Source organism: Gymnoscopelus braueri, assembly GCF_963280865.1.
Source record: "Gymnoscopelus braueri genome assembly, chromosome: 7".
NCBI classification, from domain to species: domain Eukaryota; kingdom Metazoa; phylum Chordata; class Actinopteri; order Myctophiformes; family Myctophidae; genus Gymnoscopelus; species Gymnoscopelus braueri.
Window position 1 is genome coordinate 3,667,927 of NC_137608.1, and position 12,426 is coordinate 3,680,352.

Genomic DNA, 12,426 nt, shown 5'->3' on the forward strand with positions numbered 1-12,426 from the left:
TAACTATGGTTTATGCTTCTAGCTGGTCTAAAGTGGGAACAATGCCTTACTAAAATCAATACATCTTTTACATGCAGTGAAACAATGGTTAAAAGGATGCCTTGCATTGGCCGGGAATCGAACCCGGGCCTCCCGCGTGGCAGGCGAGAATTCTACCACTGAACCACCAATGCTTGAAGTTGTTGAAAACATGTGTCTTACAGGACAATGAAAACATAGCCTATACCTGGAAAAAAAATCATTTTAGAGACTGTAATGGCCCCTTCAGACTCAATTTATAGTGGTCTTATCTCTTTTGAAACGTCCTCACTTTTTGGGTTGAGGTATACATGGGAGAGGGAACTTGGGATTGAGCTGGGGGAGAAGGATTGGTGGAGTGAAGCACTATGCAGAATCAACTCTTCCTGCGCATGTGCCCGTATGTGTTTAATTCAATTCAAAGTAGTTCACAGGATTCATATTTAATAGGTACCAGACGGATCTGGTCGCATACGCTTCTCTTATAGCTAGACGGCGCATATTGCTCCACTGGAAGAGTCCTAACCCCCCTCCCACGACTTCTTGGTTAAAAGACCTGTCATCATTTATTCACTTAAAGAAAATGAAGAGGTTAGAGGTTCCTTGAAGGGGTTTCACAGAACCTGGGACCCATTCCTTTCATATATCAACTCTTTGACTGTGATTGATGACTAATACCTCCCTTCCCTTTACCCCCCCCCCCATTTTTTTATTTATATATATATGTGTTTTATCATTATTATTATTATTATTATTTTACTATTATTATCATTTGTATACACATTTAACTGTGTTTAATTCTATTATTCTCCCCTCAGGGTAGGTGGGTGGGCAGATGTTAGGGTTTGTTTTGTCGTGTTGTATTTTTTGTATAGTTTTTTCTGTGTTATGTTTGTCCCGTATTTTTTTTTTAAAACAAACTTAACACTACTACTACTACAACACATAAACTGAACTTAATTTTATTGAACCAGTTAAGCCTATAATGATGACATGACCAAAATAGGAATGCGAGGTTGAAAGTGGTAGGACACATCGGTTGCATAATTGCTGGTACTGATGTCAAAATAGTAAAATAATGACTGGTACGTCTGCCAGACTGATATCGTTGTTGTCGTGCAGAAACCTTGTCCTTAAACCTTATCTCCATATTTCAACTTTGTAAATCAATGCCCTACTTGGTCACACTTCAGTGTCATATAAAAGTAGAAAAAATTGCGACGCATCGCAACGCGTTGTGGGCTTTTAGATCGCCTATTTTAGCTATTTTTGAAAATAATATTAAGTGAAAGTGTATCTGAGTTTTATAAATAATGAACCAATGAAAAGCACTAATACAAGCTTGTGGCTAAAAATTGACTACCTTGGATCCATCTCCTGAAAAGTAAAATCTTTGGACGATATACAGTAGTACCTGTAGTGTATCAGTCTCTATTACAGAAGCCTTTTATTCTACATCTGAGTGATCCATACCTTTCCATACCTGCATTAGGATGTGAAACACAGGAAGACTGTGGTATGGCAAATGACCAACCATCCGCCCCGTACTACAGATTAATAGAATAAATACAAATACGTGAAAGTGAAATTACTTTTAATTCATCTTAAATGGACAATTCACCATAAAACCAATGAATAAAAAAATACAAAATGTACATAAAAAACAGAGAGAGAGAGACAGACACACACAGAGAGAGAGAGAGAGAGTGTGTGTGTGTGTGTGTGTGTGTGTGTGTGTGTGTGTGTGTGTGTGTGTGTGTGTGTGTGTGTGTGCGTGTGCGTGCGTGTGTGTGTGTGTTTTGGCAGGTAGACCACAGTATGGTCAGTGGTGGACCAAGTACTGGAGCTGAGTACCTTGTCCACCACTGCGCATGTTTTTGTTTTCTCCCCTAAGGTGATTTCTAAAATGCTTTTGACACCACTGGTCTCTCTCTTTGTCCCATGCAGGCCATCCTTGACAAAGCCACCGGTCACACCAAGAGCCTGCTGCAGAAGAGCGAAGAGAGAGGCAAGGCTTTGGAGAAGGTAGGTGATACTCATGCACAGTGGAAAAAAGTACTAACCTGTTTTACTTAAGTAAAAGTATCAATACTGCAATGTAGAAGTACTCTGTTACAAGTAAAAGTCCGGGATTAAAAAATGTACTTGAGTAAAAGTACAAAAGTATTGGTATCAAAATGTACTTAAAGTACCAAAAGCAGAAAGTACTCATTGTGCAGAATGTCCTATTTCACAAGTTTTCAAATGTATAAATGTCTACAAATCTTTTGAAAATAGCCGATCTACAAGCTCACAATGCGTTACTTGAGTAAATGTACTTAGTTACTTTACACCACTGCGTCATGCACCTCCAGGGCTGTTCAAACAAGGGCTTGGGCGTGTTGTTGACACTAGCATGCCTTCATCAGTCTCTGGCTAACAGCCCTGGGCTAATGTAACTGTTCAAGTGACAACATCCTCCAGACACAGTTGACACAGTGTAGTCATTAGTATGATTCACATCATTTTAGCGCTGTTTTAGGTGGAGGCCCAAAGGTTTTAGTTTTTAGTTTTATTTATTTGCACAATAAAAATAGTACAAAGGTCAGTGGTGGAAAAAGTGCTCACATTTTTTACATAAAAGTATCAATACTGCAATACTCTGTTACAAGTAAAAGTCCGGAATTCAAAATGTAATTGAGTAAAAGTACAAAAATATTGGCATCAAAAGGTACTTAAAGTACCAAAAGTAAAGGTACTCATTATGCAGAATGTCCCATTAAAAATCTTTTGAAAATAGCAGATCTACAAGGTCACAATGAATTGTGAGCATGTAGATCGGCTATTTTCAAATGGCCGAAATGTATACAGTATAGGGCTAAAGTGGTCAATGTAGGTTTTATAATAATCAAAATTGACAAACTAGTAACTAAAGTTTTCAAATAATTGTAGTGGAGTAAAAGTACAATATTTGGGTCCAAGATGTAGTGGAGTAGAAGTAAAAGTATTGGAAATTGGAACTACCCAAGTGAAGTACAAATACCTCAACATTTTACTTAAAGAGGTGGTGCCATGTTTTTGCACTTTTTCTGTTTTTCATGTGTCTATGAGGTTGATAGAACTTCATTAAGGCCCCTGCTGGTGGTTTTAAGGTGTTTCATGTCTTCTCTGACTATTTGGAGTTTTTTCCTGGAGGCTGAAACCTTGAGAGTCAAACGTGCCAATCCAAAAACAGCGACATACTGACGTAACAATGCCCATACCCACCCACCGCACCTCCCCTCATTATCATTGTCATTTATACTACAACCTTTTGTGGGCGGAGCTGCCTCAAACACACGTGTGTGTGACCATGGCAGGGTTTGTTCTGTGCTGCTGTGTGACAGCTATCAAACAGTTGTTTCACACTTTGCCCATTGACACGGACAAACGTGATCAATGGCTTAATTTCATTTATAAAGACAGGATTTTTCCCTCAGCCCCCTCTACCAGGCTTCGGGTGTGTAGTTCCCATTTTGTTGATGACTGCTTCACCAACTTAGTGCAAGTCAATATGGGATTGCAAACAGGAAAGTACTGAAGCCAGGTTATATTCCGACGATTTATCCTGGAGACACAGAAAGCAGCACCTCAGGAGCGTTACCGGTAAATTAAAACATCCGCCAGCCCCAATAAAATGATTTAGGAGCATGAATCGGTTTGACATAGCCTTGTCTGTGACCTCCCCCACCGTTTAGTTGTGGGATTTAGTTCAGCGTCAATAAGATCGCTTCTGAACATCGTATGGAAAATGTAACGGTAGTCGCGGTAACCTACAGTCGTCTGTTGTTATGACGGTGTGAAGAAATTAATGGATGGGTTGAAACAACCTTTTAAATCGGGGTTTTGTGCCGGTCTGCGACTCTGCGTTGAATTCAACGTGCCAAGACAGTGCTGGTCGTGAACGCGCATCGCCGTTTAACATGGCGTAGAGTTAGATCAGGGACGAGCCTCCATGTTAATTCAACGCAGGCTGCCAACAAACTAAGGTTTTAAACGGTTGTTTGAGCCCATCGATGCGTTGTTTCACGCCGTCGGAACAACAGACATATGTAGGTTACGGCGCCTAGCTTTAGATTTTTCATACGATGTTCAGAAGGTAAAACATTTACATTAAATCGGCAGAACATACCGACGCGGGCGGGACCAACTCGAGTCATACAGTCTCAGCCAACGTTAGGGTCGCTAGAGCTAGTTCAGTTGGATTAGATACATAGCGTGATTGTTTGTCAATATAATAAAAAAGAGACGAATTATCTGTGCCTCTGCAAACAGAAGTGTATTATCAAGGTGGAAATGGCTCTGAATACATTATGAGAGCATCTAGTTAGACGTTTTATATGCATATGCCTACTGTAATATACTGTAGCTTATATTTCCATTTTCTAGTAAGGGGATGTATGGAAAGAATACATAGCCCATTTAAATGGGAATGTCAGGTTGAAGGAATACAAATGCATTGTAATGATAGTAAAATGTGTGCAGTGATGCTATAAATAATGTCACTGATGTAATGGATACCATAGTCATTGTAAGATAAAGTTCTACTTGGATCACAGGATATTGAACATCACCATGGCACATCTGTAAGAATGTATGACAACTGATGGTTCTGTTTAAAGGACAACTTTAGTTTTTTACATCCAAGGTTTATGTTTTAGATTGTAATTAAATTAAATAAAAGATGAGTGTTAAAATGTTTTAATTTACTGCTTTCTATAGTTTTAGCAATTTTTGCGATATTTTTTACAGTGGGGGGAGGCATTCGGTCCGGTGGCTAAATATGTATTTTTTTACACAATAACCCGGCGTTTTCTTTATTATTATTTACAGTAGCTCTTCTAGCCCCCAATAATAATCACATCTGGCCATCAAAGACCACCGTACCTTTTTTATTGTGTAAAAAAGGAATATTTAGCCACCGGACAGAATGCCCCCGCCCACTGTAAAAAATATCGCGAAAATTGCTAAAACTATAGAAAGCAGTAAATGAAAAAGAAACTAGAGAAGTCTCCGCCAGGTCAGGTAGGTTATTATGGCCTCCTGGTGGCGCTATAATAGGCCAATGTGAAAAGGGTGCCATTTATTCCTAGGCTGTGCACGGCAATCGGACACTGCATGCATGATTTGAGGCATTTTGTTCTAAAAATGTGTTTTGCTAATTTTGACCTGCTGGTGGCGCTATAACATGCCAATGTTAAAAGGGTGGCATTTGTTCCTCAACGTAGTGCAAATGTGCATTCAAAGTTTCACCACAATCGGACGCTGCGTTCATGATTTGCGGCATTTTGTTCAAAACGGGCCACTCCTGCAAACATTACATGTCAATGTTAGCCAATCAGGATGGAATATGAAAAATCAAACAGATCCGTCTTGATCACATGACTATAGAGATCATGTGTACCTATTTGCGTGAAATTTGGATCAAATCTGAAGGCTTAATATCAAAAAATGTGTTTTACATAAGTCTGCCTCCTGGTGGCGCTATAAAAGGCAAATGTGAAAAATGCAGGGCAAAGGTTTTTCCTTGGCCTCTAGAGAGTGTGCATACAAAGTTTTACACTGATCGGTGCAGTTATAGGTAAAAACACGAATCGGCCTGTTACAGCGCCACCATGAGGCTGATTTGAACATTTTTAAATGGTATTTCTTCCTCTGCCTAATGGGAATGTGTGAGCAAAATGTCACGGAAATTGCATGCTGTGTTCATGATTTGAGGCATTTTGTTCGAAACGGAGTACTCCTGCAAACTTTGAAAGCCAATTTTTGCCAATCAGGATGGAATATGAAAAATCTGAAATTAGCCGTTTCTTCTAATGACTATAGAGATACTGTGTACCGATTTGGGGGATTTTGGGCCAAAATCTGTAGGAGTACTGTCCAAAAATGTGTTTTGCAAAAAGCGGCCTCCTGGTGGCGCTATAACAGGCCCATGTGAAAAATGTGGGGCAGAGGTTCTGCTCTGGAATCCAGGGAGTGTGTGTGCACAGTTTCTCTGCGATCAAGCCAACGGTGCCGGAGATTAGCTGTACACAAAATGACAGAATGACGGACACACGGACGGACACACGGACGGACGGACGGACGGACGGACAGGGGCGAAAACATACTCTCGCCATGCCTTTCGGCCTGGCGGAGACAATAACACTCATCTTTTATTTACTTTAATTACAAGCTAAAATATAAACCTTGGTTGTAAAAAAACAAAGTTGTCCTTTTAAGCCTTTTATTTATCCGTTGCACACATGAGCATTTGGGATTTGAGCAAAGGGTTGATGAGGCTTTCCGGTTATGGAGTAGTTCTTCTTCTTCCTCCTCATCTTCATCTGAACCAGATTCAGGTTCAAACATATATGGCTGTATTTGTCCAATTTGTCCTCCTGCCATTTTGTAAACAAATGGGCAGAACCATGGGCAGTCCTTTAGTGATAAGGGGGAAGGACTAGGACAGGTGGGTGGTCTTATAGGAGGAGGCGGAGGGACTGGATTAGATGGGTGGTGCTAAGTGAAACCAGGTATACTTAATGAACTGGTGGGTGTGTCTACATGAAAACAACATTTTAACACTTACTGTACACTTAATTTTTTTTGAAAAAAATCCTTACATAATAATAATACCTTATGATCAGGTTTTAGGGTTGAAAAATATCATGGCACTCCATCTTTAAGTACAGTACTTGAGTAAATGCACTTAGTTACTTTCCACCACTGACAAAGGTAGCATTATTAAAACACACAGAAAATTAAATGCAGGTGAGAAAGAAAACCCATATAGGGCTTATAATAACAAACTTAAGACATGATGAAGACGTGTGTGTGTGTGTGTGTGTGTGTGTGTGTGTGTGTGTGTGTGTGTGTGTGTGTGTGTGTGTGTGTGTGTGTGTGTGTGTGTGTGTGTGTGTGTGTGTGTGTGTGTGTGTGTGTGTGTGTGTGTGTGTGTGGCAAAGGAACCATATGTACTAAAATGCATTATGAATTAACTACTTAACACATCGTGTGCCAGAGGTTTATTAAAATAGGGTACATCTAGTGCCAGCATATCTTCCATCCACTTACGCTGATATGTTGCGTGCTGTAGAAGCCCCAACCAGGACGCGCATGTAAACAAAGCCTGCGTGCGAGACGGCGGAGGGTCCTGACTAACGCCTGGAACAATAATATTTCTAACACGATCCAATCGAAAACGGACTCAATGACAACACACGTCCGTGGTTTAGCTGACTGATATTGTCCTTCTAAGGCATGAGGAGACCATCTTTTCATGATTCCTTTTTTTTCTTTTCTTCTTCTTTTTTAACACCTTTACCGCCGGGCCCGTAGTTCTACGGGCCGTTAAATCCAACGGTTAAGCGCCGAGCCCGTAGTCCTACGGGCTGCGGTCTTTTCGCGCATGCGCGGTCCGGGTGCACTTTCGGAATTTTTTTGATCCACTTCCGTTTCCGGTTTGATGACAGGAAATAGAATTATTTGGGATCCGGTTTCGACGATCACGCCCGCTCCCATTCTACAGACGAAACTGAAACTCAATTCTCTTCCTGTAGTTTTTTCTCCTCGCATTTCACTGTTTAACGTAATCCGCTCTAACTACAGTCATGGAAGTCCGTTTGACACGCGGTCTTCACTGGGAGATACAGGGAGATCTCGCGGATGTAAACAGACCGTTCACGGCTCAATCTTAAGGATTTTAACAAGATCTATGGCGACATGAAAAAAACTAAAAAACAACAAAAACACCTTGGCACTGGTGAGTACATTATGAGATTAACCTCTGGCGGTGGATGTGTTAATCAGATGAACCCTAACGTCCCTATTCTGGGGTGAATGTTTGACGAACATATCTACAAGCTCAAAATGATTTGCGTTGTTACGAGTTTTGAGCTTAAGTAGACTTTTTCTGTGAAGATATTGGTGACGTAGAGGAAAAAAGGCAGACCTAGTAGAGCCTTTCCGGTCAGCTATGTACATAGGGCTAAAGTGGTGAAATGTCTAACGTTAGAAAATAATAAAATACAAATACATTAAAAAAAAAGAAAAAATGTAAAGTAATAAAAAAATAATTAATGGATATTTCAAAACAATAATAACTTTGTTCTCAGTGCTTCAGAAAACGTTGATCTATCTATCATTAATTTGTCTTGCCACCCCTTCTAGGAAGTGAATGGCTTGCAGTGGGAGGTCACCTTCAACCAGGTGCAGCTGAAAAACTTTGAGCAGTCGTGGCAGCAGAAATATGACAGGTGAGTTTGATCGATTGATTGATTAATTGATTGAATACTTTATTAACACAATTGTTAACAGTATACAGGTATTACAGTCAGTCAAAGGTTATGCTAAAAGGACAACACAAAAAAAAACTGGGGGCTTCTTTCCCCCATTGTGGTGCATGTACTCAATTCATCAGTAATACATACTCAGTAGCATCAAACGGTATATTCAGAGAAAGGAGGGGTGGGGGCGGGCAGAGGTTAAACTATCCTTAATTGCATTTACTCTCTTGTCATATCTGGTTTTTAACCACTTCAACCTTTTAGACTTGGTAAACTGGGCCTGAGTTGGCTCTGTACTTTGACCACTTTCTTCTGTTTTTCTACACCAACTCTCATGGGCAAAAATAGCCAATCCCCAATATTCTGGGGAGTGGAGGTTCCAACAGACTTGCTCTGTTTAACCGCATCCCAATTGTGGGGGCGAACATTTGGCGAAAATATCCAACCTACAAGCTCACACTGCGTCACGCTGCGAAGCGTCGTGAGCGTGTAGATTGGTTATTTTCGATGAAGATATTTAGTGTAGTGGGAAGACAGGAGGGGGCTCAGTATAGAGCCCTGGGGGAAGGCAGTCAACTAAGTATATAGGGGTTAAAGTGGTTAAGCCAGGGATCCTCAACGTTTTCAGGCCAAGGACCCCCTAGCTGAGAGAGAAATGAAGCAGGGACCCCCTCTATATTGTATAAAATAGTTTTTCAGATTAAACTTTTTTTGTTTACGTGGTCTGCTCTTTTCCCCCCTCTACACATATACCTCTTTGCCAAAAATAGCCGATCTACAAGTTCACAACGCCTCGCAGCGTGAGGCGTTGTGAGCTTGGAGATCTGCTATTTTTGGCTAAAGTTCTCCTCAGAAAAAGGGATGCTAGTGTTCAAGTGGTTAAGGTAAAAACAAAAAAAAAATCATATCACACAAAGATTTGGCGGACCCCTTGTAGTAACTCTGAGGACCCCCTAGGGGCCCCAGACCCCCTGTTGAAGACCCCTTAGTTAAGCTATATTGTTGCTGGTCCTTGTATTGTGTGCATGTGCGTGTGCGTGTGCGTGTGCGCGTGCGTGTGTGTGTGTGTGTGTGCAGGGTTTGCACAGAGAACAGGGCTTTGAGTGACGGTCTCGGGGGGAGAGTGAGGGAGGTGCAGGAGCTGAGAGCAGAGAATGCTGGTAAGTTCCATTCCATTACAATACATACTGTGTATTACATATCGTCACTGTAGGGTGGAAACCTTGTCCAAAACGGTTACTTTTCAGGAAATGGAAAATAAGAACCTGTGTTCCATTGGGTCCAATGTAGTTATTGTTTAGTCACAAGCTCTTGTTAATACTTTTCATTGGTTCAGTATGTATTAAATCCACAGGAAAAGTGAACAGGGCCTAGTTTAGCATGCCTCGATGTCACCATCTGCTGAAGTCACCTTAGCTTTGACTGGAGATTCTTAGCTTTGAAGTGAATTGTACCCAAAGTCACTAAATACTAATGAATGGACATCTAAGGCAGCGGTTCGGGGACCCCCAGGGGTCCTTGAGGGAGTTCAAGGGGGTCCATACCAAAAGGTAACAGTTTAACCACCTTAACCATATGTTATACTTCTAGGGTGACCATATGTCCCGTTTTGTGCGGGACAGTCCCGCATTTCAGTGACTTTTCAAGCGTCCCGCAAATTGAGACGCTGTCCCGCTTTTTGATTGATAGGCTCCAGTTTTCAAAATGCGTTTAAAATCTTGGTTTTATTAATTAACTGGCTGTGCGCAGCGGAGCAGTGGAGTCTGTCATTAGGGGGCGGGCCGAGTGTGTGTGTGTGTGTGTGTGTGTGTGTGTGTGTGTGTGTGTGTGTGTGTGTGTGTGTGTGTGTGTGTGTGTGTGTGTGTGTGTGTGTGTGTGTGTGTCTGTCTGTCGAGAAACGCAGCCCAAAACACCCAAAACACTCGCCCCAAAACACACTCGGTGGAATACAAGTCGGAAAGAAAATAATCAGGAGCTCCGAGCTCAACAACATAGTAAGAGGATACAAGAGCTATCTGTGCAAAAGCTGCAAAGTGTGCATATTTAAGCAAGTATTTTAAAACAGTGAAAGCTAACGAGGAAAAATAAACAGAAAGTGATAGACCCCCGCGCCCCGCCACGACTCAAACCAGCGACCACGTTGTGAATAATTATAAACAAACAACCTCCTGGTGCTTCCAAGTTGGGGGGTAGTTTGACCAAAACCGAAGGTATTGAAGAGGAGGAGAATGTTATGGTCATCAGAGATCAGAGGATCTAGCAGCTGCCATTCTGATAATGTTAGGAGCAATTAACCAGGCAACAGTGACACTACGAGCAGGTAGGGTCCAACCAAGTGTTTCTAAATGGACTGCAGTCTGAACAGAACCCTATCCATCAGATCCAAAGTAGACTAGGTAAAGACCATGTATTATGCAAGTACATAATGAAGTTGACCAAAGTTTCTCAGCTGCATTATATTTGTTATTAGTGTCTGTCTATCCTCTGAAACAAAGGGGTTTATAGTGAGAACTTGGCATCATTGTGAGCTCCTTATTCAAGACATTAATTACATCCAATAAGGCTTATTGGATGTAATTAATGTCTTCGCACTCAAATCAAAGCCTCTTAGCACATTGAATGCCAAAAACGGTCCGGACCGTTTTTGAGGATCCAAACGAGAAGTGCCGAAAACGGTCCGGACCGTTTTTGACCCAATTCTATTTTTATACATGTGGGCCACGTGGGGCGCTAAAACGAAACTTTGACATCACCCAAGGAGTTTCTGAGAAGAAGAGGCTGGATCTGGCTCCATGTCAAAAATCCTTCCGGTCAGCGTTTTCAATGTTATCTCCTTGACTAAAAGCTTAATATCTCCATTTCTTTTTAATCTGGTGGAAACGAGCCGTTTTCGATCGGCGATCACGCTGCAATGGAGGATCGCGTTAGAAATATTATTGTTCCAGGCGTTAGTCGGGACCCTCCGCCGTCTCGCACGCACGCTTTGTTTACATGCACTTCCGCGCCTGGGCTTCTCACAGCACGAAACGTATAACGCAAGTGGATGGAAGAAATGCAGGCACTCAACGTATAATATTTTAATAAACCTCTGGCACCCAATGTGTTAGTAGGTTGTATTGTCCAGTAAATACAGATAATTTCAAATGCATTTCGTTGTTAAGTTTTTATTTGCATAGTAGTTCTATTATAGTTATTATTATCATACTCCTATTACAGAGAAGATTTCATACCCCCCACTTTTAGCAACAAAAAAAAAGTTGTAATTTTGTTTAATTTTTTTGATTATAAATCGGTAAAATCAGGCAAAAATAAGAATTAAATAACATAACCCTAACCTAACCCTAATCCTAACCCTAAAACCGAAATAAAGTAACCAAAAACTTGAAAAAGACGAACCCAATCCGCCCAGAACCGCGGAAAAGCGCGCGGGGGGTCCTCATGCACGCGCACTGCGCGCGCGTGCATGTGTCCCGGGATGTCCCGCGGAACGGGTTCATCTGTCCCTCATTGGCCCTGTTTGGATCTGGTCACCCTATATACTTCAGCTATTCAAAAGTAGACGACCTACAAGCTCACAAGAGAGAGTGAGCTTGGCTGATTGGCTATTTTCAAAACATTTTGAAAAAGAATTGTGAGCATTGTTAACAAAACAAATCTTCTCTTTTGGGGGTCCCTGACACAACTGATTTTCAGAAAGGGGTCATCATGGCCAAATACATATGAATGTGGGGGTCCTTGACATGAAAATGTTTGAGAGCCACTGATCTAAGTAAGTGTGTGTGTGTGTGTGTGTGTGTGTGTGTGTGTGTGTGTGTGTGTGTGTGTGTGTGTGTGTGTGTGTGTGTGTGTGTGTGTGTGTGTGTGTGTGTGTGTGTGTGCGTGCGTGCGTGCGTGCGTGCGTGCGTGCGTGCGTGCGTGCGTGCGTGCGTGCGTGCGTGTAGCTCTAAATCAGCAGTGTCTGGAGCTTCTGTCCATGCTGAGCGTCAGAGAGCAGAAGGCCTTTCAGGGCACCAAGCCACCATGTGGCCGAGGACGAGAGGTGACCGTCCTGGAGGTGTGTGTGTGTGACACAGAGAGAGAGGGGGAGAGAGAGACAGAGGAGAGAGAGAGGGAGAGAGAGAGA

At 41.8% G+C, this 12,426-nt stretch overlaps 2 protein-coding genes across 2 annotated transcripts in view; one reads left to right on the forward strand and one right to left on the reverse strand.

The window, feature by feature from the left end:
• The window catches only part of LOC308089392 (major facilitator superfamily domain-containing protein 6-A-like), a 278,032-nt gene that overhangs the window by 97,078 nt on the left and 168,528 nt on the right, over nt 1-12,426 (reverse strand). The window lies entirely within an intron of this gene.
• ccdc125 (coiled-coil domain containing 125) overlaps nt 1-12,426 on the forward strand; it is a 42,818-nt gene that overhangs the window by 15,797 nt on the left and 14,595 nt on the right. The window contains exons 5-8 of the mRNA XM_080434390.1: nt 1,966-2,043; nt 8,188-8,273; nt 9,381-9,463; nt 12,245-12,357. Of these exons, the coding sequence (XP_080290516.1) occupies nt 1,966-2,043; nt 8,188-8,273; nt 9,381-9,463; nt 12,245-12,357 (360 nt within the window). The remainder of the gene's footprint in view (nt 1-1,965; nt 2,044-8,187; nt 8,274-9,380; nt 9,464-12,244; nt 12,358-12,426) is intronic.